Genomic DNA, 26,984 nt, shown 5'->3' on the forward strand with positions numbered 1-26,984 from the left:
TTGAATAGAAGTAGAGAGGTTATTTTATCCTGTATTTGGCAGTGCTGTGACTGCTGCTGGCATACCGTGTCCAGTTCTGGTGCCCACCATTCAAGAACGATGTTGATACATTGGAAGGGGTTCAGAGAAGAACCATGAGACTGAAAAAAGGATTTGAAACCATGCCCTATAGTGATAGACTCAAAGAGCTCAATCTATTTAGCTTAATAAAGAGAAGGTTATGGGATGACTTGATTACAGTCTGTAAGTATCTATATGTGGAATAAATATTTAATAATAGGCTCTTCAGTCTAGCTAGCAGACAAAGGTATACCATGATCCCAGGGCTAGAAGCTGAAGCTAGACAAATTCAGACTGTAAATAAGGCATAATTTTTTAACAGTGAGAGTAATTAGCCATTGGAACAATTTACCAAGGGTCATGGTGGATTCTTCATCACTGACAATTTTTAAATCAAGTTTGGATGTTTTTCTAAAAGATCTGCTTTAGGAATTTTTTGGGGGAAATTGCATGGCCTGTGCTATGCAGGAGGTCAGACTAGATGATCACAGTGGTCCCTTCTGGCCTTGGAATTTCTGAATCTATGAGTGGACATATTTAGAACATTTAACAACACAACAGGTGCATTGTACAGAGAAATAGCTGGATTATTTAGCAGTAAAGGATGTTTGTTGTATCAGGATGTACCTAAAATGTTAATCAGCAGTTAATCACTCCAAAACAGACCTTTTATTCCAGAGACAATTTGTTCCAGAGCATAAAATGAAACATTAGATATCTCACAGCAGGGGAAAGAACCCATAGGTTTTGGTCTGTTTTCTGTACATGAAAATGCTAAGGGTGGAATGCCCCCTGGATTCTCTCCTACATCACCTCCATGACAGGCTTCTTGAAGAGCCAAAGAACTATGACCGCACCATCATGTGCGTTGTCCCCAACACATAAGAGGAATGAAAGTTGTATTGTACCTGGGAGCTGGAAAAGCAGTGGAGGGAACGACTCCTTTCTCGCAAGAGGCATAAGGCCCCCAGGATGTGGCCTGTGGAAAAAACAGTTACTCCTAGAAATTGTACCAGCAGCAGCTACATCTGCTGTAGCAGGAGCAAGTGTGTGCCAGCTGGTGACTTTAAAGCCTCTGCACCCCATCACCTTTTCTTCCTGGACATGCATGATGATCTTATGAGCATAGGAGGAGTCAGAAAGCAGATGGACTAAACAGACCTCATGTTCATGTTCTTCTGTATGAGAGACGCTGCCAGCTATTTGTTCGTGCAGGCTGTTCGACTGGACAGGGCAGAGAAAGAATGGGAGAGGCCCTCGTAGCCCTGGGAGTCCCTGTTATCAGAAGACAACTTGTACTGAGGCATAGGACTGATTTTCAGGGGCAAATGTGGAGGGTACCTAGGATGACTTGCCCAGGAATGTCATGTGGAGAGAGTACAGAGGGCAGCTGGGTGGTAAGGTAGGATGGGGTGTGAGACATGTGGGTTGGAGGATGGTTAGTGAAGGGGACTGGGGTGAGTGAAAGCTGGGTAAGGGTTACTTTGCTCTGGAAGAGGATTTTAGCAAGTGGAAGAGATTCGTACATATTGGGGAACATACACATAACAAGACATATGCATTACAACTAAGTAAGCACAGAATAGCAAAGTAACTAGCCCAGGATCACACAGTGAGTCAGCAGTGGAGCTGGGTATAGAACCCAGGTTTCCTGACTCCCAGTTCACACAGTAACCCACTGAAAAAAACCTTTATTCATAAATTCCAAAGCCAGGAGGGACCATTGTGACCACTAGTCTGACCTCCTGTATAACACAGGCCAGAGAATGTCCACAAAATAATTTCACGATCATATCTTTTAGAATCAGTCCTGATTTAAAAATTGTCAGTAATGGAGAATCCACCATGATCCTTGGTAAATTGTTCCAATGGTTCATTACTCTCATTTTTTAAAATGTATGCCTTATTTCCAGTCTGAATTTGTCTTGCTTCAACTTCTACCCATTGGATCATGTTACACCTTTCTCTGCTATACTGAAGAGCTCATTATTAAATATGTGTTCCCTGTGTAGATACTTATAGATTGTAATCAAATCACTCCTTAACCTTCTTTTTGTTAAGCTAAATAGACTAAGCTCTTTGAGTGTATCACTATAAGTCACGTTTTCTAATCTTTTAATCATTTTCATGGCTCTTCTCTGAACCCTTTTCAATTTATCAGCATCATTCTTGAATTGTGGCCACCAGAACTGGACACAGTATTTCAGCAGCGGTTGCACCAGTGCCAAATACAGAGGTAAAATAACCTCTCTACTCCTACTTGAGATTTGCGTTTATGCACCCCAGGATTGCAATAGTTCTTCTGGCCACAGGATCCCACTGTAGTACTGGGTTTCCCATGGCGCTGGGCCCACAATCAGAAGGGGCCCTGGCCAGCCCAATCCCCTGGCCAACTCACCGGCCAGGAAAGCTGCCCCGTCCTGCCTCTTCTCCAAAGCCCCCGCCCCTTCTCTTCCCACCCCTGCTCCGCCCCAGCCCTGCCTCTTGCCCCCCCTGCTCCGCCCCGCCCCCACTCCAGCCCTTCTCCTGAGGACTGGACCAGGGTCGGGCTGGTCAGAGTGGTGGGGAAGGGGCATGGGATGGGGAAGAGAAGGGGATGGGGGAAGCAGGGGCAGGGGGGGAGAGCCGGGGGGAAGGAAGGGGGTGGGATGGGGAGAAGATGAAGTGGTGGGGAAGGGGCATGGGATGGGGAAGAGAAGAGGATAGGGAAAGCGGGGGCCCAGCATGCGGATCCCCTTGGCAGCAGCTGGGGCTCCCCTGTTAAGCAGGCCCATCAAACCCTCACCCTGACAAGCCCCACCTCCCCTGCATCTGTACCACCCCGATGAGCCCCACCCCAGACACCCTCCCCACCTACACCTAGACCCCCACCCAAATGAACCCCACCTCCCCTGCACCCAGACACCTCCCCCGCTGAGCTCCAACCACTTTCGTCCCCACTGCAGACTCCCATTGCCACTGCACCTGGAACCTCCCTGTGCATCCAGATCCCCCACTGAGCTGCCTGCACCCAGACTGCCCCACACAGAACTCTCTTACCCCCATCTGGATCCCCCCACACTAAATCCCTCTGCACTTGGATCCTGCTGCCAGGCTGAACTTCTCTGCCCACATCTGTGCCTGGCGCAAAAGGGGCAGGGCCCCAGGGTGTTTCTGTGGCAGGAATGGCCCTTGTGCTGTGTCAGGGTCAGGGTCAGGTTCAGTCTCACTGCCCAGTCCCTGTCCCAGGTGGGCGGGGGAGGCTGCAGGGTATTCTCCCACCTCCATGCAGCCAGTGGCCTGTGCTCTCCACTGCCATGGTGGAGCATCCACATCTATTTATTGTAAAAAAAAAATTGCAGAATTTTAAAATATTATGCACAGAATTTGATGCAGCATTCCTTCAGGAATATGGGGCACTGTACAGCTGTGATGGTGGGACTGTGAAGGGGGTGCCGGACAGTAGGTCAGACGGAGGGGTCTCTGGGCGAGGGTGTACTGGGCATAATGGGTCTGTGGGGGAAGTCTCTGGGTGAGGGGGCGCTGGGCATAAGGGCAGGGCACTGGGCACGGGGGCAGTGTGGAAGGGGCACTCTGGCAGCGCAGGGCTGGGCAATGAGACGCAGCAGTTGTGGGTTTGTAAACAGTGCCCTTGTGCTGGACTGAGTGGGGCCATTCCCGCTGCTCTGCGCCTCATTGCCCCCAACCGGCCCCTCGCTCTGCAGACCACCCCCCATCACATGCCCTATTTCCCCAATGGGGGCCCACAAAAAGTTAATCCGGCCCTGCACTGTAGCTCATGATCAGGTGATTATCCACCAAAGCCCTCAAATCTTTTTCGTAGTCATTGCTTCCCAGGACAGAGTCCCCCATTCTGTAAGTATGGCCTACCTTCTTTTTTCCTAGATGTATTCATTTACATCTAACCATATTAAAACACACACTGTTCGTTTGCACCAACTTTACCAAGCGATCCAGTAGGAGAGACTTTAAACACTGCCTAAAATTAGTCCCCAAAGAGTATTCCATTATTAAATGAGTGAGTCATGGAGCAAGATATGTATAAAGCAGTGGTTCCCAAACTGGGATTCGTGAACCCATGGGGGTTCACAAAGTGTTACAGGGGGTTCTTGGGGGAAAATTCCCTAATGGTGGACAGAGCTGTCCATAGGGACCCTGGGCAGCACGGGGCAAGCAGCCCGGAGCCTCTGGACTTCCAAGAGCTAAGCAGATCAAAGCAAGCATATCTAGCACACTGAGGAGATTTAAACTTCAAGACTCCTTATAAGAAATGGAAAGGGAAGTGGATATTTTTTGCTGTTTTTCAAATAAATAGGCAGCTAGTATTGTTTTTTAAATTATTATGAAGAACAAGTTTAAGCTTGTTGTAACGTTCGTTGTTTGCCTGGACTGCTCAAGACCTGAATGCTTGTGTAGGAGGAACTCTGAGCTGGCTTCTTAAATACCTTTATGCTGTTTCACATCTGATACTCCTTGATGAAACATAGGAGCCTTGTCTTATAACAGGCTTATTCAAAGTGATACAAGCTACGAAAGTGAGATCTTGGAAGAGTGTTGCCGTTTTCATCATGTAATAAAATACTGTAATGATAAATAATAATTAATAATAAATACTGTGTAATAAAATGTGTTTTTATGACATGCTTATATTTCCAAGATCACTACTTTTTATAGTTTATACTGAGGTAAAGGAGAAAATCCCTGGAAATATTCATTTTTAGGAGGGGGTTTGTGAGACTTGACATTTTAGTGAAAGGGGTTCACGGGTTGTTAAAGTTTGGGACCCATTGGTATAAAGGAAGGGAGGGGAAGGCTAGTTCCCATTACAGTTGCAGTATTATTTAATTTCATTTCTCAAAAAAGTGATTCCATTTCAATTAATTTCATTGGGGTTGTTTATCTCCCAGATGGGCCCAATTCCTCCAGCTCTGATCAAATTAATGGGACTGTGTTTGCCAACTCTAACCATTTTATTATGAGTCTATCACAGGGCTTTGGGCCCCAAAGGGCGCCCCTTACTACAGGCCAGCTCCCCTCCCCGCGGGGCTCGGAACCAAGCAGCGCGGGAGCTGTTTCCAGCGGGGACAGGCCGGGGAACGTGCTCCGGCGGCGGCAGGAAGGAGGCTGCAGCAAGGGGAGTGCGGCGCGTGCGGGGGCTGCAGGGACCCCCCGTCCCGGCTGAGCATCCGAAGCGCCCGCCCCGGGCAGAGGCTGCAGGGTGAGCGGAGGAGCAGGCGGCGCGGAGGCTGCTGGCGAGGAGGGGCGGGCCGGAGGCTGCAGGGCGATGACGGGAGGGGAGCGGAGCGCAGCGCGGCGCGGCGCGGAGGCTGCGGGGTGAGGAGGGGCGGGGGGGAAGCGGGACGAGCGGGGGAGCGCGGAGGCTGCTGGCGAGGAGGAGCGGGCCGGGCCGGGCCGGGGGCTTTAGGGCGAGGAGGAGCGGGTCGAGCCGGGGGGGGTGTGTGTGCAGAGGCTGCGGGGTGAGGAGGAGTGGGGGGTGCAGAGGCTGTGGGGTTAGGAGGAGCGGGGGGGAGGGGGGTGCAGAGACTGCCGGGCGAGGAGGAGCGGGGTGGGGGCGCAGAGGCTGTGGGGGGCGCAGAGGCTGTGGGGTGAGCGGGCAGGCCAGGGGATGCAGGGCGAGGAGGGGGGGGGGGGCTGAGGAGGAGCAGGGCAGGCAAGGGAGGAGCAGGGCAGGCAGGGGGCATTGTGCCTGCAGGGGCAGGGCAGGCAGGGGGCACAGAGGCTGCAGGGCGAGGAAGAGCAGGGCAGGCAGGGGGCATAGAGGCTGCAGGGGTAGGGCAGGCGAGGGGTGCAGAGGCTACAGGGCGAGTGGGGAGCAGGGGTCACAGAGGCTGCAGAGCAAGGGGGGATGCACAGGCTGCAGGGCGTGAGGGTTGGGTCTTGTAGGCTGCACAGAGGGTACTGGGCTGTCCAATTAGTTGCGTGCCCTCATGTATAGTACAGCACAGAGTGTCTCTCATTTGTTCTTTTTTGCACTTGATGGAGCCCTCCATGGTGAAAACTGTGTGTGGTGTATAGGCACTGAGTGGGTATATGTAGGGCCCTACCAAATTCACGTCCATTTTGGTAAATTTCACGGCATAGGATTTGAAAAATCATAAATTTCATTATTTCAGTTATTTAAATCTGAAATTTCATAGTGTTGTAGTTGTAGGGGTCCTGACCCAAACAGGAGGGGTGTGTGTGGGGTGTCGCAGTACTGCTACCCTTACTCCTGCACTGCTGCGGGTGGCGGCAGCTGCCTTCAGAGCTGGGCAGCTGGAGAGAGGCGGCTGCTGGCTGGGAGCCCAGCTCTGAAGGCAGGACCGCTGCCAGCAGCAGCGCAGGAATAAGAATGGCCTGGTATGGTATTGCCACCCTTATTTCTTCACTGTTGCCTGCTGAGCCTTCAGTCAGCAGCCGCCACTCTCCAGCTGCCCAGCTCTGAAGGCAGCAGCGCAGAAATAAGGATGGCATGATATGGTATGTATTGCCACTCTTACTTCTGCACTGCTGCTGGCAGGGTGCTGCCTTCAGAGCTGGGCACCTGGTCAATAGTCACTGCTCTCCGACTGCCCAGCTCTGAAGGCAGTGCACAAGTAAGGGTGGCAGTACCACAACACCCCCTTAAAATAACCTTGCGACCCCCCCCCCCTGCAACTCCCTTTTAGGTCTGGACCCTCTATTTGAGAAACACAGGTCTCCCCTGTGAAATCTGTATGGGTAAAAGCACACAAAAGACCAGTTGTCATGGGGGTAGGCCAGATTTCAAGGTCCGTGACGTGTTTTTCCTGGCTGAATTTGATAGGGCCCTAGGTATATGGTATGCAGAAACCAAGAGCATTTTTACTGACCTGCCAAGGGAGGAGAGGATTTCCTCCCCAGTTAGAGATGGTTAGGTGACCTTATAATAATTTTCCTGTTGTGGAAAGCATTTTTGTTGTGCAGGCTAGCTGTGCAGACGGATCCATCCCTCTATCAATAGGTGTTTTACAGCTCTTGGTCAATGTCTAGTTTCCTTGAAGGGAAAAGAAGCAGAAGTTTTAGAAGCAATAATATCACAGTTGCCTCTGCTCTCATTGAATTAATCTTGTTATTAGATCATCACACTGAGACTTCCAAGTTCTCATCTTCCGTCCTCTTCCTGCATTGCCCCGTGAAGATAGACATGGCCAGGGTGGTCAGAATGTTTAAAACCTTCAAGACTCACTGGAAGAAAACCACAGTTGGGGTCTGCTTGCTCACCTGGGGAGGAAACTGGCTCTATGGAAAACACTGGTAATTATTACTTGGCCTTAAAGAAGTACGATAACAATGAACCTTTGTCTGTATTTTTGCTAATACCTTTTGATGTGGCACGTGGACAGCAGTGAAGTTGGGCAAACATCTGTAAAACTTGAGAAGGGTGGTTATAGATAGAGCTGCTTGCTTGGGAACCTTTAAACAGAAAGGTTTTGTGAACAACCTACTGGGCAATGACAAGACTGTAATTTCCCTGAGAGGTTCTTACAGTGGCATGCAGGGCCGGCTCCAGGCACCAGCCGAGCAAGCTGGTGCTTGGGGCGGCAGCTTGTAGGAGGCGGCATTCCGCTCAATCCTAGGACGGCACGGCTGCTTTTTTTTTGTTTGTTTTGTTGTTGTTGTTGTTGTTCCGCTCCGGCTGCCCCGTAGGGGGCAGCGGCATGGAGGATGGGAGCGCACTGCAGCAAGCCCGGCAGGGCAGCCCCTGTCCTTCCCTCCCAGCCGACCGGAGTGGTGTGGATACCTCCTGGTAGGGGGCACTGCGGGAGGGGCCGCGTGGCAGTGCCCTGCTGAAGCCCTGGCCGCCCCCCTTCTCTCTTCTCCCCTCTAGCCAGGGCACATCTGCAGGGCAGGGAGTCCCCCTGCACCCTGGCTCCGGCCGCGCCGCAGGTGTCTTTTTTTTTTTTTTTTTTGCTTGGGGTGGCCAGAAAGCCAGAGCCAGCCCTGGTGGCATGGTTATCCAGAGAGAAACTGCAGTAGCTTAGCCATAGGAAGTGTACTCCTGGGGGAATTCTGCACCAAAAAATTAAAAATTCTGCACACAATATTTTAAAATTCTGCACATTTTATTTGTCAGAATCATAGAATATCAGGGTTAGAAGGGACCTCAGGAGGTCATCTAGTCCAGCCCCCTGCTCAAAGCAGCACCAATTCCCAACTAAATCATCCCAGCCAGGGCTTTGTCAAGCCTGATCTTAAAAACCTCTAAGGAAGGAGATTCCACCACCTCCCTAGGCAACCCATTCCAGTGCTTCACCACCCTCCTAGTGAAAAAGTTTTTCCTAATATCCAATCTAAACCTCCCCAACTGCAACTTGAGACCATTACTCCTTGTTCTGTCAAAATAACACAATGTAATCACTCTGGTTTCAATTATTTTGATAATTTATTTAAACTACAATACAATGGATGGAGAATGGGAGTGGGGAGCACTGGAGGAAATCCCCAAACCCCCTTGCCTAAATAGTAATGTAGCTAGGTTTGACCCTTTATTTCTAATTATTAGTCAACAAATATATGCAGCCATATAAGAACATAGTAACGGCCATACTGGGTTAGACCAAAGGTCCATCAAGCCCACTATCCTGTCCTCTGACAGTGGCCAATGGCAGGTGCCCCAAAGGAAATGAACAGACAGGTTATCATCAAGTGATCCATGCCCTGTCACCCAATCCCAGCTTCTGGCAAACAGAGGCTAGGGACACCATTCCTGCCCATCCTGGCTAATAGCCATTGATGGACCTATCTTTCATGAATCTATGTAGCTCCCTTTTGAACCCTGTTATAGTATTGGCCTTCACAATACCCCCTGGCAAGGAGTTCCAGAGGTTGACAGTGCGTTGCGTGAAAAAATACTTTCTTGTGTTTGTTTTAAACCTGCTACCTATGAATTTCATTTGGTGGCCCCTTGTTCTTGTATTATGAAAAGAAGTAAATAACACTTCCTTAGTTACTTTCTCTATGCCACTCATGATTTTATAGACCTCTATCATATCCCTCCTTGGTCGCCTCTTTTCCAAGCTGAAAAGTCCCAGTCTTATTAATCTCTCCTCATATGGAAGCTGTTCTATACCCCTAATCATTTTTGTTGCCCTTTTCTGAACCTTTTCCAATTCCAATATATCTTTTTTGAGATCAGGAGACATCTGCGTGCGATATTCAAGGTGTGGGCGTACCATGGATTTATATAGAGACAATATGATATTTTCTGGCTTCTTATCTATCTCTTTCTTGATGATTCCCAACATTCTCTTTGCTTTTTTGATTGCTGCTGCACATTGAGTGGATGATTTCAGAGAACTATCCACAATGATTCCAAAATCTCTTAAGTGTTAACAGCTAATTTAGACCCCATCATTGTATATGTATAGTTAGGATTATGTTTTCCAATGTGTATTACTTTGCATTTATCAACACTGAATTTCATCTGGCATTTTGTTACCCAGTTTTGTGAGATCCTTTTGTAGCTCTTCGCAGTCTGCCTGGGACTTAACTATCTTGAGTAGTTTTGTATCATCTGCAAATTTTGCCACCTCACTGTTTACCCCTTTTTCCTGATTGTTTATGAATATGTTAAATAGGACTGGGCTCTGTACAGATCCCTGGGGGACATCACTATTTACCTCTCTCCATTCTGAAAACTGACCATTTATTCCTACCCTTTGTTTCCTATCTTTTAACCACTTACCAATCCATGAGAGGACCTTCCCTCTTAGCCCATGACTGCTTATTTTGCTTAAGAGCCTTTGGTGAGGGACCTTGTCAAAGGCTTTCTGAAAATCTAAATACACTATATCCACTGGATCTCCTTTGTCCGCATGCTTGTTGACCCCCTCAAAGAATTCTAGCAGATTGGTGAGGCATGATTTCCCTTTACAAAAACCATGTTGACTATTTCCCAACAAATTATGTTCATCTATGTGTCTGACAATTTTGTTCTTTATGATAGTTTCAGCCAATTTGCCAGATACTGAAGTGAGGTTTACTGGCCTGTAATTGCCAGGGTCACCTCTAGAGCCCTTTTTAAAAATTGGTGTCACATTAGCTATCCCCCAGTCATTTGGTACAGAAGCTGATTTAAATGATAGGTTACAGATGACAGTTAGTAGTCTTGCAATTTCACATTTGGGTTCCTTCAGAACTCTTGGGTGAATACCATCTGGTCCTGGAGACTTATTACTGTTTAGTTTATCAATTTATTCTAAAACCTCCCCTAATGACACCTCAATTTGGGACAGTTCCTCAGACTGTCACCCAAAAAGAATGGCTCAGGTTTGGGAATCCCCCTCCCATCCTCAACAGTGAAGACCGATGCAAAGAATTCATTTAGTTTCTCCGCAATGGGCTTATCGTATTTGAGTGCTCCTTTAGCATCTTGATCGTCCAGTGGCCCCACTGGTTGTTTAGCAGGCTTTCTGCTTCTGATGTATTTTAAAAAAAAATTGCTATTACTTTTGGAGACTTTGGCTAGCTGTAATTCAAATTCTTTTTTGGTCTTTCTAATTATATTTTTACACTTCATTTGCCAGAGCTTATGCTCTTTTCTATTTTCCTCAGGATTTATCTTCCACGTTTTAAAGGATGCCTTTGCCTCTCACTGCTTCTTTTACTTTGTTGTTTAACCACGGTGGCTCTTTTTTGGTTCTCTTACTATGTTTTTTTAAATTGGGGTATACGGTTAAGGTGAGCCTCTATTATGGTGTCTTTAAAAAGTTTCCATGCAGCTTGCAGAAATTTTACTTTTGGTGCTGTACCTTTTAATTTCTGTTTCACTAACCTCCTCATTTTTGTGTAGTTCTTCTTTCTGAAATTAAATGCTACAATATTGGGCCACTGTGGAGTTTTCTCCGCCACAGGGATGTTAAATTTAATTATATTATGGTCACTATTACCAAGTGGTCCGGCTATATTCACCTCTTGGACCCGATCCTGTGCTCCTGAATCAAGGACTAAATCAAGAATTGCCTCTCCTCTGGTGGGTTCCAGGATTAGCTACTCCAAGAAGCAGTCATTTAAGGTGTCAAGAAACTTTATCTCAGCCTCCCTTCCTGAGATGATATGTACCCAGTCAATATGGGGATAGTTGAAATCCCCTGTTGTTGTTACTGAGTTTTTTATTTTAATAGTCTCTCTAATCTCCCTGAACATTTCAGAGACACTAACAACATCCTGGTCAGGTGGTCTGTAATATAGCCCTACTGCTATATTCTTATTTTTCAAGCATGGAATTACTATCCATAGAGATTCTGTAGTACAATTTAGTTCATTTAAGATTTTTACTTCATTTGATTCTATGCTTTTTTTCACATGTAATGCCACTCCCCCACCAGCACGACCTGTTCTGTCCTTCTGATATATTTTGTACCCTGGTATTACTGTGTCCCATTGACTAAAGCAACAGCATATACGATATAGTATCCACTGTTGCTCGTTTCTGTTATCTCTGGAATAAATGTTCCCCCATAGGGGGGACTGGACTGGTTTCTGAAAAGATTTAAACAGACTTAAATTTCAATCCCAATTTTTAAGATTACTGTTAACATGATTTCACTATAATGCAAATATAGCCAAATGATTCTGAACTGCTATTGCTTTGGGGATTGCAATTCGCTCCATCATCTCCCTGTGTCTTTTAAATCAGTGTGACAAGGGCTTAACTGTTTCTTTTTCCCCTAATGTTAAAATGCTGCCAAGGCCTCCGTGGAAAACAAATCTGCTTATGCTGTGTATTATATTTTTCTTATTTCTTGTTCCCTGTTCTTTTTTTCTTCCTAGGGATATCCGCATTAAATCAGAATCTTTGTTTTGAAGTGTCAGTCTGCTTTGGCTGCTTCCTTCATGCCTAACTCTTGGGGCTTAGCTGTTTTCAGGGGAGTTACACTAGCAGAAAATTTGGCCCATAGTCTTTTCTTTGTGATAGTGTAATTGGTTACTGTGGCACTGATTAATGCCATGGAGCATGACGACTTCATGTGAGGAATAAGCAGTGACGACAGATGAACGGAGGTTCTGATTTCACGTACATGCCTCCAATAACCAAAAGACCAGTGAAAGAGAAATGTCAACTACACGAAATTATAAGTAGAAATGTCTCTTCTTAATAGGTTGCCTTTCACGATTTTTCTATGTGGTGTCAGTGAGTCTTTGAGGCTGTCTTCCCCCCCCCCCACCCCCCGACCCTTTCTCTCCTCAGAAGCAGCAGAAAAGCTGACCTTAGGTTCCTATGAGAAAGCTTTGCCCACTCTCCTGAGTGCCAAATAGAACTATACTCAAGCACTTTCTGCTGCATGGGGGGGCGCCTTGGAGAGCCTCTTGAGGGTGACTCCACGCTCCCTGCTCATACAGCACAGTGGAGCAGTCCTCTGCTGCAATATTCAAGGAGGCTTGTGGACAGCACAGGGATATGGGCCCAGTGGGTCAACATATTGCTTGATCCACTGGCCTTCAAAAAGAGTTATGGGCCACATTCAGTACTGCTCCCCTTGTCTTGTCATAAGAGTAGTTGGCATAGAGAATTCCATTTTCATCATGTTTCTCCTCCACCCCAAGACACATTAGTCCATTTATGTGAGCTTTATTCCATTGTTATTTGTATTACAGTAGCACCTAAAGGCCCATGCAAGATCATAGCCCCCCTGTGCTAGGCACGTGATCTATGCGTAGCAAGACACATCCCTGCCCTGAAGACCTTACAGTCTAAAACAGACAAGACAGACAAATGGTGAGAGGGGAAACAGAGGCACAGAGAGGGAAAATCACTGTACTGCCTTTGGCCCACATGGTGTATTCTGGAGTACTCTTTTCTACTAACTGTAAAATGTGAACATTTTGCATATGGTATATTTCGCGCTTTAAATTGCAACTGATTTTTGTGCAGATGGTCCCATGTAATTACCTGTAACTTAATAACTAGTGTAAATTAAATTTCAGTTGTTTTTGAATTCATTCTAAATAATGAAATTTAATTGAGCAATTATTTCAAGTTCTGTAGTATGTCCTACAGAGAAGTGATTATGTTGGACAAAGCACAAGAGAATATACTGTGGGGAACAATGCCACACAGGCAGGAGAGAATGGACTAGAAAATGAGAATTTCATATACTTTTCTCCACTTATGGAAAAGTATCTGAGATTCTCAGTGTCTTAGTCTCAGAATCTCTCTCTCTTTCTCTTCCCCTATATATATATATATATAATATCTGTGTGTGTGTGTTTTGGTGGGAAAAGACGGTCCGGTTAGGACTTGAAAAATGTACCTAATCCCTACACATTCTAGCCTATGTGAAAAATACACATGTTGGCACACCCTCCTGAAATGAAAAGGAATAAAACAGTTGTGCACTATTTATTGTGTGCTGTGTTTGATTACAATAAATTGTCATTCACCTTTCTACATATGTTTTAAAATTTTGACTTGCTATCTCTTTCACCCTCTCCTCCCCGCCCCCTTTAAGTGCCTTCATTTCTTTTTGGGCTTCAATCCACAGTATTGCTTTCAGAGCATTCAAAAACTATGAGGTTTTCTTAGAAATCATAAGATTTTAAAAATACTTAATTTGGAGTCTCTTTGGTTGCCTTTGGAGTTTTCAGCATTTAGGGCTCACATTTTACATTTTTGCTACAACCATGAGATCTAGAGCTTAATTTTTTTTTTTTTTTTTAAATGAAAGCTGAGATTCTCACATAATCATGTCTCCAGGAACTGAGACATAATGAACAACACCAGATATCACAAGATTCACAATGAAATCATGAGAATTAGAAACACTAATTCTGCATTTTTCTCTTCTATAATCATGCTTTATCTTTCCTTATGTTGTTTTCATCATCTTTTTGTCTTTCTTCCTCCAATCCCTTTATATCTCTTTCCCTACATTATGTTCATTACTTCCTTCCCCATATTTTCAGTCTCCTTTCTTCCACTCTAAAATCTCCCTCTACCATACTTCCCTTTTCTAACTTACTTTGTTGGTCTCTCACCTGGCCACTCCCACATACTTTAAACCATCACATCGCAACCACAAAATGCTTGAAAATTGTACTAGATTCCTGATAGCCAGGGGACTAGACCCACTAGCCAAAAATTGATATGAAAAACAATGGAGATGGGCTGTTATCCAGGAGCAGCATCCCGCTGAGAAGCCAAGTGATCCTTCCACCAGTGGTGGGGAGTCCTGGTAGGGTCCTGTCTGTAGGCCCTGTTCACCTAGACCACCTTTCTTACTGGTCTCCACTCCTATCACAGACCCTCCAGGCTGCTGCCACAGTGGGTTGGGGGTGGAGATGTCTCTGTACTATAAAGAACTTTTTAAATAGAATGTTGTGACATTTGTTTTTTAAAAATCCTGTTTTAAACATGTTTACCTCCCCGCTCCTCTATGTGTAGAAGGGTCTCTTGGACAGGCCAAAGAGCCACACCAAATGCTTTCAGGCACAACCCTCTTCCCCCTTCTTTCTCTCTGTGAGTGCACCTGCTTGTTTACTGTCAGTTTTGGCTCCACCATCCTTTTCCTGGCAAATACACTTCTACAGGACCTGGGGAAGGGGCCTGCATCTTCAAGGAAACAGTGAAACTGACTATAAACAAAGTGCTATCAAAAGCACAACATAAATAAACAGGAAAAAATAGAAGGGAATTTTAAAAAAAAACAACCTCTAATCCCCAACATTACTGAAACTGAAAGAGATTACTTGTAACAAAAGTAAGCACATCATTTTCACATGGAAGTGTGATTTTTTTCAAGTTGATGTCCCTTTAACCTCCCTGTGTTTCAGTTTTCCTGTCTACAAAGTGGAGATAACACTTTCCTACCTGACATGGTTTTTGTGAAGATTATTAATTCATTTGCAAAGTGCTTTGAGTTCCTTGGGTGGAAGATGAAACGTAACTGTAAAGTGTTGTTATTTATCTCAAAACAGTATTTCTTGTGCTTGAAAACTAGGCTTGACATATAGATCTTTCTTGATCTCTGTGGAGAGCTATTGCTGGGGCAGGAGACAGAGGCCAAAGGACAGGTGTGAATTATTTATTTGTGTACTTAATTTAATATTTTTCCCATCCCTTTTCAGAATGCCAGAGTTATGTGGAAAGGAAAGATGGATATTCCTAGGAGTATCTTGAGCCTGATGGGATGGTGGTCTTTAAAATACCCCTTTGCTTAAAACTTGTCTGTTGTTTTATTATTACTACTTATTAGGTATTGTTTCTGGTTTCCTTGTTGTAATCCGTTCTGGCTTAGAACTTGCTTGTTTTATCTTTAGTGTGTTCTGATTTGAAGTACGTTGTTAAAAATAGAGAGTTCCAGGGCTATCTATAGCACTGTATAAATACAATAGAAGGGAATGTTAATCCTTAGGAAACTAGCTAACCTCTCCCAGATGGACATCATATGGGAACGGTCTAATTTCCAGGATTTCCCCATAAACCTCTAGGGCAGTGTTTCCCAAACTTGGGACGCCGCTTGTGTAGGGAAAGCCCCTGGTGGGCTGGGCCAGTTTGTTTACCAGCCGCGTCGCAGGTCCGGCCGATCGCGGCTCCCACTGGCCGCGGTTTGCTGCTCCAGGCCAATGGGAGCTGCTGGAAGTGGCGGCCAGTACGTCCCTCGGCCCTCGCCGCTTCCAGCAATTCCCATTGGCCCGGAGCAGCGAACCGCGGCCAGTGGGAGCTGTGATCGGCCAGACCCGCGGACGTGGCAGGTAAACAAACCGGCCCGTTCCGCCAGGGGCTTTCCCTATACAAGCGGCCTCCCAAGTTTGGGAAACACTGCTCTAGGGGCTGCTTTCCCTAGGGAGGAGGATGTGTCTTGTGGCTTCTGGGAAGCAGGGACAGGTCAGGATCTTTGTCTATAGTTATTCCTCCACTGATGGAATGTGCTGCAGCCTCTGGGCTGTCAGAATTTTGCAGCATTTTTTTTCATGCACCCATGCTCCCTTGGTGACGTACTGCTTACACCGGGGAGCACTGGAGGTGCATTTAACCTCACGTACCTGGTGTGCGAGGCAACACTTGAAGCGCTTAATAAACTGAGTGTAGATTATGTTGCCTGTGAGGTTTGCCGTTGTCGACATCTGAGGCTAAATTACTATGCATGAGGCGTACTTGACTAGACTTGTATCTATCCTTTTAGAACAGATTAAAGGTTTAGTGAAATCTTGTGCTTCTGTTTCTGGCACTGCAGGAGTGTCTGACGAAAGGGCTTGCTTTAGTTGACATCAATTCATATTAGCCTCTGACATTCTGGAATTAGCTGTCTGAGGCTTTGCTTGTTCATTTGTGCAGCTGAAGGAAGGTTTTTGGCTCCCTTTGGCTTTTCCATCCTCTTCTCAAGACTTTGCAGAAAGAAACTCATTTAGTTTTTGCCATTTCAAGGTTCATCCCTTTTTGGGTTCAGATGCTGTGATTGTAGCATTAATTGGAGCTATTTAAAGTAACAACCTCTCCAGCAAATGAATGGCAAACCAGCCAAAGCCATCCTAGATTTGCTTAGGGACAGAAGAACTCTGGAGTACCTGCTTTTGGCCAAATCCTCCCCTTAGATACGTACATGGCTCTCACTGACTTTACTGAGAGCTGCACATACATATTTAAGGCAAGAATTTTGCACTTGGTCTTCATAATTTCTCCATAGTTGCACTCCTTTCCTGTGGGAAAATTGGTTAGTGTCCTATAGTGGATGGGGCCCCAAAAATCTACCTTTGGGTCTGAAGAAAATGCCCCTTCTGTACTACAGCTGGTAACAGGAAAGAGAGAGTAGAGCATGGTAACTCGCCACCATGCTAATCAGAGGGCAGAGGATTGTGGTAGGTCATTCTAAAGGTCAAAGAGCTGGTATCTCAGCCTTGCTGTGGCAGACACAATTTTTAAATGCAGCATTTGCCCCAGGGAGCGACAGTGGGTCATTGCACTAGCCTTTCACCTTCAGACACATTAGTTCACATCCTGATTGATTTAGGTCACAAGTGAAAATGAGTTTGGCATGGGAGATCCCATATTCTAGTGTGGTGGGTGGTATGGCTTTGAGAGAGGCACTGAACTGGAATAGCTGAAGTATTGCAGGTGAAAAGTAAAATATGCAAGAAAGATGTGAGAGTTGAATGGGAAGGGGGATAATTTGTACCATACCTGACTGGGCTGTGCCCAACTATAGCCCTAGTGCTATTATTACAAAACTCTAATTTCTCATAAAATACAAATGCTTAAAAAAATCCAAGTGCTTGCATTCAGGATAGAGGCTGCTCCAGCGGCACAGGAAAAGGAAAGGTAGAATCCAGTCCTGCTGCATGTGAGTATGTTTCCATTGACATTCCCTGGAATTATGCCAGTTTACACCTGGGTTTCCTTTTGTCCTGTGTATATACTGTCTGGTGTATCATATTTAAGGATGTGCTCAAGATGCAAGGCAAGGGTGCTTTGTGTGCATGCAGCTATGTGACAATTCTACAGTTTTGTTGAAAGTCAAATAGAGGTTTACGTGAGACTTTGGTTACAAAATCAAGGTGATAGAGTTGAATTATCTTTGGAAATGGGGAGAGGACGGGATAGATAACCTTATCTGGTTATATCACTGCATGGTAATTGGCTGGAACTACAGTAGAGTCATTTCAGAGGATCAAAGAGACTCTGTGACTTGGCTGGCTAAGTGGTTATGATCTCTAAAGTCCTAAAAGTTTGGAGCCCCCCGGTGACAGATTGCTTCTTCCTTACATTCCGTCTCAGCGGTTAGATGTAATGAGTTGGTATTGGTACTCGTTTCTGGATTGGAATCTCCAAGTCTGGCAACAGGGTCTGAATTGGACAGCCTTGTGGGCACAGTGCACAAATCATCTCCTTGGATGTGAGCGGGTGCCTTGTCCACCCTGCTCTACAGACATACTCCACGCAATATGTGAAGTCCAAACTGTGCCCCATCACTCACAAAGAAAATAACAATTATAACATAAAAATCAGCTCAAACTTTCTACCCAGTTTTGGCTGCTTCTCAAAATACTTCTCGGCTTACACCCCAGGACTTCTCCCCCACCTCCTGTATATCCAGGTGACATAATGAGTCACCTGCTTAAGTGAGTTCTGCCAAATTAAGTTTACTAAACTCTTTCCTATCACGATCGACACCTGCTTAACAAAGTGGAGGTTTCAGGCAAATGCTGCCAGCCTGTTACAGTGATGCTTTTGATCGGCTCTTGAATCATAATTGACAGGGTGGGCCTTTATATTTATTGTTTCAAAGTGGTGGACACAGTGTATAAATATCTGTTGCATTTTCACCTTCCATATGTAACAAACAAGGAGTTGACTTTCACCATAGAAAATATTGGCAAGGTTCACAGGGCTTTGGCTCTCATTGCCAGTAAGCTAAGTGTCATTGGTAGCGTTAATTTGATTGCTGCACTTTATGTCCCTGCCAGATGATAACTCGGTTTGTCACTTTTTTGAAGGTTCCATCCTGAGCAGCTGCTGCAGCTTTTTGATATTAACTTCATTAAAAACATTGAGCATAAATGCAAAGTCTGGGGAAGCTGATTCAGACTGAGCATCTGATTTTCACATCCTCCCAAAGCCAAGCTTGTAATAGAAACACTGATATTCTGGTCGTGCCAAGTGGCACGGATGCTGCAGTTATATCAGGAAAAGCCAAAGGCCTCTTTGATATAACCAACATCTTTTAGGAGCTGCTGTTGTGGTAGTTTTAGTTGTTAAGTGCTGAACCTGTGCTCGGTGCTATGCAAAAGACAAAGGAAGATGTAATACTCCCCTTGGGTGATTTTTGAGTAAAATATTGGCCTTGATTCTCAGTCCTGGCTGCGGAAACTCAGTACCGAAACCGGGGGTAGAGAGCACCTCTGTATGTTCAGGATTCTGGAGGTATGAGTTAGAGGAGCCCCAAGGGATATTAATGTACACTGTGCTGCAACAGCTCTCAGTGGTCTGGCATGTCAGCTCAGAATAGCTAGAGTGCAATAGACTCTGGCCATGTGTCCTTTCTTCCGGTGGCATGCCCCTGTGTTGGGATGGGGGAAGGGGAGGATGCCATACAGCTGTTCTGCTGGGTCTGTGTCACTGGGGGTGTTTCCAGATGGCAGGTTCTGGAATCAGGGCCACTATCTTTATGTTCAACACTATGTAACAAAAGACCAAAACTAATTTACAGAAGCAACAAATAGTATTTTCCCATGTGGGTTCTTCACATAAAATCCCCTCCTGCCCTGTCCACCCTTCCAAGGCTCTGTACCACTGTGACCTTTCTTACTGGAGAATTGGATGGGACTCTTCAAAGAGCTTCACTCTGGGCTCTGTCAGTGGAGTCGGTCGATGAGATACCTCTTCCCCTTTTTTTCCTTCTCCTTTCACTTTCAAGGGGTAACCTTGCTTACAACTGGGCTAGCTACGTAATGGTTAATTTCGACATCAGGAAAGCAGCACCAGATAAACCAGCAGATGCTGTACTTTAAATTTGTTTTGCTGCAAGGCATAAGCGGTGTCTGTAAGCCTCGAGGGAAAGACCAGGGTAGAAATTGCTTGATGGTTTACCTGTGGATATCAGCATAGTTATAGGAAATGTCTGTGCACTCTTTCAGGCAATATGATAGATCAGTCAGCTGGTAAATATGTAACTTCTCTCTGCCTCTTTCTCCTCCTTATCAGAGTGTTACAATAACTGTTTCATTACTTTACTATCTGGTGCTGGTAAATCAAATACAGAAAGCAGTACAAAATTTCCCATATTTAACTAATCATTCTTTACTAGCTTGCATTTCAAACATCCATGGTCTGATAACCCAGTATGCACAGAGACTGAATCATGTTTTATGGACAGAAGGCTGAAATGTTACCAGCTTATCTGCTGTTTTTTGAGCAGTATGGTTCAAACTATGACAAACGTGAGCTGTAGAAGCCCTCAAAAACCTATTTTTCAGAGCTTTGGTTCTACTATATGGAATGAATAAGGGCAGATGAATTATGGAGGAAAAGTACTGGTACTTCTCCCAGCTTTTGTTTTATTTTTTAACAGGGAGGGTAAAAACAATTTACCAGGGAACCATAGGGATAGACAAAATTTGTAAAGAAATTAAAACTAGAGCACAAGCTAGCAGCTACCTTGGAAAAAGTACTGGCTCATAACTTTGCCCACTTTGACCCTAGAAAATAAGGGGTAGCACCAACCATGCGGTGAAAACAATTATGACTTAAATAAACATATACTGAATCTAAAAATTAACAAAGAAGGAAATGAATGAATGAAAAACCACCAGTGGCAGCAGTTCCTGTGTTTGGAAGTGTCATGCGCATGCTCTGATGAGGCTGTTTAGCATATCAGTGACTTGACAGCTCACTGTAGACAACCTGCATCTGGAAGTTGGTATGAGAACTGCAGAAGCTGCAAACTTTATGGAATGTCCTGGTTTAAACTTGCAGTTTGTGTAAGTTGGTCCATGGGATTATTTTTGTATTACTTGCCCACATTCACCATATCTGGCCTTGAATACAAATATTAAAGAGAGCATGATGGGACGTCCTGTTTGGTTCCCAGAATTGTAAGCCACTGTGTTACCCCTCTCAGCCTCATCAAGTAAGAGCTTTGCTGTTGCTAAGCTATGTGTCAGCTTCCTGATATGCCAGCTTGTCTGTCTTGCCAACAGACTATTCAGGACACTGTCAATCCAAATCTTGCCTTGCAGGTAACAATCAGTGAACTCCAGAGTTCCCCAGAGACTTCTCCCTGCAGTGTCTGGTCCCTCTCACTGGACACTCACAGAAGTTAAGTTTGCTGCCTCCAAAGACACAGAACACATACCAGCCTGATAGTTTAGCTGAAGACTCACACTTTGCTATAATACACAGCACAGAGATGGTTTTGTAATAAAAGAAGAATAAGTTTATTAACAATGAACAGAAGTTTGTGATGGTAAGACTATAAAAACAAATATAGTTACATACAAAACAAAACATGCTTTCTAGTGACTAAAAGTCAATTTCAGCAAGTTGTTATCTTTGTCCAGAGACACAAAGATATTACTCCCCATCTTCACAGGCTCAGAGGGCACTGAACCCCGAGTCCCCTCAGTGATGGATAACTAAAGTATTTTTGTCCCCCTTATGTTATACAAGTCTCTTGTCTCTGCTTCAAGAGCCATGAAGGCTTCCTTTTGTGCAGATTCTGCACTGCAGATGTGATTGTTAAATGGTCTTCTCCCCAGCTCCTTTAGCTTGATGGCTTTGTTTACCTTGTATGTAAATGTACTTCCATTGTCCTCTGTGTGTAACCAAGCTGGTCAGACAGATAAATATATGTTCTTTTGTCTAGGGAAGGCTGCCTTTTATGCTCTGCCTCCCAAACACATTTTAAGAACATATTTCCTGCACACATGTAACTCTTTACATGCTAACCATACATACCTCACACAATAATATTAATCACCAGTGTGTCCCTGGCTTTCATAAAAGATGTACTTTTATAGTATAAAACTCGATATACTTTTATAGTATAATATTGTATGCAATCAGTTAATTCAATTGCTTATTTTTGGGGTTCAGGTCTTCTGTTCTCCCTCCCCCCCCCCCCCCCCCCACCGTAGGGTGTCTGGACCCTGATTGTCGCACATGAATGTCCAAATAATATGGCCTTAAAAATTAACCATACTCATCTGTTGACAAAGAACTCCCTATCTATTAATAAGGTACTATCTTCTCCTGGGCTGAAAATTGGTTTGGATGGATTCATCTTGCTCTATAGCCTCAAATCCATCAAACTCAGGCTTTGGTGGATCACAAGAGACAGTGAATTTTAAAGTAGAGGTTCTCCACCAATAATGGAGTGCTGGGAGTGCTGCCTCGCTCTAGGAGGTCAGCACTGGGTATGAACAACAAGAGCATGCCATCTGATAACTGCTGTAGGACACAGGGGAGAATTGGTATTGGGGATAGCCTAGTCCAAGCCATAATTTGCTTACTGAGCTGAGACCAGAAGGTTTAAGGTGGGGCTGAAGTATCTAGTCAGTGGTGCAGTATGGACTTACTGGGCTATATTAATAACTTCATGGTTTACTGTTTGGAATTAGCCGTGAGGGTTCTGTTACCCTGGCACTCAGTATAGCAAATGTAGGGAAATATTTGACATGCAATCCATTTCAGAGCTGGAATTGCGTTAACTATTATTCCGTAGTAAAATTACTGCAATTAGTCACAAATCTGTCACTTCTGGAAGTAATGTTCCTGTTTTTTAATACAAATGATTTATTACTTTAGTTTTAAAGAGTAAACATTAGGTTAAAGGAATGCTGCTGCCTCTGAGGAAAACTTTGATAAATATTCTAATTAGGCACTATTTGGAGGATATATTATTTATATGCTTTCTCTCTTGCTGTAGCTCCATGTCTGGAGAAGCATGCTGTTGTCTGAGTATCTCTGTGGTGTGCAGGCCTGGTTCAGCACTCTGATACCAGCAGCCTGCCTACAACACAACAGCCCCAGCCTGGTTTCCAGCAGCCTTGGTTATGACTTGCTGAGTGACCCCAGCACATCCCCAGTCCTGAATTTCCCCAGAACTGTCTACCCTGAATGTCCAGCGCTCTCCTGGAGCATTCAGAGGAGAGAGAAGGTCCATTGCTTCTTCGAAGAGACAAACACACAGTGGTTTGTTGCTTTAGCTGGAGTTAACAATTGCTTCGGTTCAAACACAGAACTGGGTTGGTTAGGATTAAAAGTTAAATAAGTTTATTAACAAGAAGAGAGTGGTTCTAAGTGAATTCAAGTTCAAGGGATAAAGACAAAAAATGGTTACAAGAAAATAAAAGTAAAATACACTTTCCAGTGGCTAAGACTTAACTCAACGAGCTACAGCCTTGGTTCAAGGTAGATTTCTTACTAGTCTTTTTCTTCCAAGCCATGTCTGACTTTCTCTGCGTCAGGACCTTCCTCAGAAGTACAAAGGTGCTATTTTCTCTTGTACGTGACAGATCTTTGCCTAAGCAGGTTTCTCACCTATGTTCAGTTTCCAGAGACTTCTTGGTTGAAGGACCATCTTTCTTAACTTGCAAGAACTCTAGTTCCTTGTGTCTGTCCATTGATGAAATGCCAAGATGGTGTCCTCTCTCTCCTTGTATCTTCCCAAACTCACTGGTTTGTCCCCAGACTCGTGATCAGCTCATGCTATTCTTCCCTGCCTCCAGACATCCCATCCCCCTGCTGATTCATATGGAAATGGGGCTTCCATTGTTTTTGGTCACACTGCTTAATCTAATTGGAGACAGGTAAATGGCTGCCCTTCCTCCTATCTGTGAGAGAACCTGTTTCTCCCTGTGTTTGGTCACAGATATTAAAGCATAATATCATTAAGTATCCATATTTCTTCATATGGTGTTAATACGGACATTTCACAATGATATTAATCACCAGTATGTCATGAGCTTTTATAAAAGATCTTACTTGACACACTTTTATAATACAGTAATATTGTATTTCATCAGTTGATTCAGTTACTTAACATCTTGGGGGAGTCTGAATCTGTAATGATATCTCCCCAACTTCCTAGGTTGATGGCTTTGCTTACCTTTTAAGTAAATGTGCCTTCATTGTCTCTGCTTGATGACCAGCAAATACAGCCCTTTGTCTAGGGCAGACTGGGCTTATGCATTGCTTGCCAAACACATTTTAAGAACGTAATTCTAGCACATATCCATAACTCTTTGTACACACCTGTACGTACATCACACAAGAATATTAATGATCCATGAGTTGTTAGTTGTCCCACAATATGTTACATACCACCTTTTTGGGTATAAATCATGACAACAGTGTGAAATGTATAGTAAGTATGTCAGGCCTGACAAGAGTTGCTGACACAGTTCAGGGACTCCAGAAATGGGCTGCCCTGCCCTCCAGTTGCTTTTTCCCTCACTGCCCCCAGTCCTGTCCAATCAGCACTCGTTTTGATATTATTTTCAATTTATTATGCACTCACTACAGATTTTAAATTTTCATTGTGCTGGCGATTTTTGTATTGACAGTGACCTACCCTTCAAAAATTTTCAGGGGAATGCTAGGAATGCTTTTGGTGCTCAGAAGAAAGGTGTGGGAGGTAGTTTTGGTATTTAGAAGGCAGTTGGGGCTTTTGGTACTGTGGAAGATGATGCATCATCTCACCTTCTTTTGCGTAAGGGCAGAAGTGACTACTTCAGGAGACGGGGTTTGAATTCTTTTTTTTTCTTCAAGGAGTGTCCCTATGGGTGCTTCACTTTAGGTTTCTTGGCGCCCTGCACTTCTAGTTGGAGACTTGTGATAGCAGTGCCCGGTTGGCCGCGCACGTGTGGCAGCCATCTCGCGCCACTCTGAGCGGCTATCTCACGAGCACAGCCAACCGCCAACCAGTTCCTTCACTACCGCCCTTGATTTCGGTCGAAATGACAGCAGCGCCCTTATCTGCTCTCAAATTTCTTTAATCTCTGCTTTTTTCTCAGTTAATTTTCCTCATTGTTTATCTCTCCGTTCATTTTTCTTTAGTTTTCACATTTAAAAAAAACAAAAACTTTCTCATTTTTCTCCCTGCCTCAGGCAGCTGCTGAAGAGGCATTAGACTGGGACTATTCCCATTCTTCATTCAGCTAGCCCCTCAGACATGCCTGGCTCTCCAGGTTACAAGCGCTGTCTGACCTGCAGACTCTCAATACCAATGACAGACGGCCACTCACAGTGTGTCCGTTGCCTGGGGGAGACACATGTTACGCAAAAGTGTCCCCACTGCAAGAAACTCACAGCATGGACAAGAAAGGCCAGGGACTGCCAATTAAAACTTTTAATGATGGAGAGATCCCTCTGACCCCGAGTCCAGGACACCGACGGCACTCAGAGCGCTGGACCACGAGGCACCGGGTCTGATACTGAGACATCCCAAGGAGAGAGAGACCCTGTGCAGTCTCGCTCTCCTAGCAGCAAAACTAAGCCTCATAGGTCAGCACTGAGGGAACAGACACCTCAGGCACACAGCAGCATTATGGCGCCACCTGCTGCACCAATACAATATGACAAGTCTGAGGCACCGAGAACGCTCCCTCTGGTTCCCAGCCTGAGCTTGCCTGTGCTCGGGACCGAGTCTCCCGATACCGCAACAGCTTGTTAGCCATGCGGACCTACTCATTGCTTCCACCCCTGGAACTCCTCTCTTTGGCACCGATGGCACCCCGGCCAGGTCAGGGCCAAGCTTCATCACTACACCTCTGGCTCGGCCCCCTCCTCTCTCCAGTGATGGATATATTGCAAGTTTCTCCTTTATCCAAGATAGCACTACCCAATAATGCTGCCATCCTGGACAAAACAAATACTGTATGGCAGACTCCAGCCACAACCCCACCTTCTTGTGAGTGATCTGACAAGTACTACGTGCCGGCTAAAGGAGCTGAGTTTTTGTTTACCCACCTTACTCCAAACTCATTATTGATAGAGGTATTTAATCAAAGGGGGAAGCAACATCAAACCAACCCCCCCTCGACCTCCCACCCCCATGATAAAGATTGGAAACGCCTAGACCTCTTCACAGGAAAGCCTACTCATCAGCGACCCTCCAGTTTCGCATAGCAAGCTATTCTGCGTTACTGGCCAAGTACACACACACTATTTTTTCTCAGATGTCATCTTTTATTGAGCACATCACAACTGACAAAAAAGAGCAATATAAAGCTGATATAGCAGAAGGTTTCCTCATCACCAGAACTGTTTTGCAGGCTTCTCTGGATTCTGCTGACACGGTGGATCGCTCCATCGCCACGTCCGTTGTCATGCAGAGGGATTCATCGCTCCATCTCTCCGGCTTCGAAAGGGAAACCCCATCAGTCACTATTACCATAGACGCCTCTCTGGTAGGAATGGAGGGCACACTTGGCCGACATCATCATCCAGGGCTGATGGTCCCTAGAGGAGTAAAATCTCCACATAAATCTACTGGAGCTCTGAGCAGTTTGAAATGCCTGCCGTCACTTTCTCCCCCGATCTGCAACAAAACTTCCAGATTCTCATGGACAATTTGGTGACTGTTTTTATATAAATTGCCAAGGAGGGGCCCGATCTTACCTGCCCTGCACAGAAGCAGTTCGCCTCTGGCAATGGTGCATCTCCAACAACATACACATCATGGTATCCTATCTACTTGGAAACCAGAATGCCACAGCAGACGACCTCAGCAGGAACTTCTCACGGATGCACGAGAGGGAACTAGACCCACAAATTCTACAAACTACTTTCCGACAATGGTGATTCCCCTCAATTGACATTTTCGCCACGACCCACAATGCCAAATACCCACAATACTGCTCCCGAGGGGAACTGGGACACAACTCTCTGAGACCCCTTCCTTAACAAATGGGAGGCCCTGCTCCTGTACACCTTCCCCCTGATCTTTCTGTTGAGTCGTGTCCTACATAAGATCAGACAAGACAAATCCAGAGTCATCTTGATTGCACCAACATGGCCCTGACAAACATGGTTCCCATACCTGACCCACGAACCCTTCCCCTCCTGCCTCACCTACTGACACAGGATACAGGACGCCTCCGTCACCCCAGCATTCCAGCACTTTGTCTCAAGGCATGGCTAATCCAGGGATGGCAGAACTCAAAACACGCTGCTCCAAGGAGGTCCAAGACATTCTACTTCACAGCCGACATCCCTCCACACGAAAAACATACGCACACAAGTGGCAAAGATTCTCCATTTGGTGCTGAGACAAGCAAATAATTCCACAATCGGCCCCGTTACCGACTATCCTTGAGTGCATATTGACACTAAAAAAATCAGGTCTCTCGACTAGCTCACTCAGAGTGCACTTATCAGCCATCACCACCTTTCACGACAAGGTGGACGTACTCATGGTCTTCACCCATCCACTGACTAAGCGCTTTCTCAAGGGTATAGAGAACAC

The 26,984-nt window shown here is 45.3% G+C and overlaps 1 protein-coding gene across 3 annotated transcripts in view; it reads left to right on the forward strand.

Moving 5' to 3' along the window:
- Positions 1-5,082: 5,082 nt before the first annotated feature.
- Positions 5,083-26,984, forward strand: part of AGK (acylglycerol kinase) — a 56,934-nt gene continuing 35,032 nt past the window's right edge. The window contains exons 1-2 of one of the 3 annotated variants that reach the window (XM_065565813.1): positions 5,083-5,278; positions 7,158-7,335. In XM_065565813.1, the coding sequence (XP_065421885.1) occupies positions 7,226-7,335 (110 nt within the window). In that variant the 5' untranslated portion in view covers positions 5,083-5,278; positions 7,158-7,225. Of the gene's footprint in view, positions 5,395-7,157; positions 7,336-26,984 lie in introns of all 3 variants that reach the window. The other 2 variants (XR_010592244.1, XM_065565805.1) reach the window with 2 other exon arrangements.

This window comes from Chrysemys picta, chromosome 1 (genome assembly GCF_011386835.1).
Source record: "Chrysemys picta bellii isolate R12L10 chromosome 1, ASM1138683v2, whole genome shotgun sequence".
NCBI lineage: Eukaryota > Metazoa > Chordata > Testudines > Emydidae > Chrysemys > Chrysemys picta.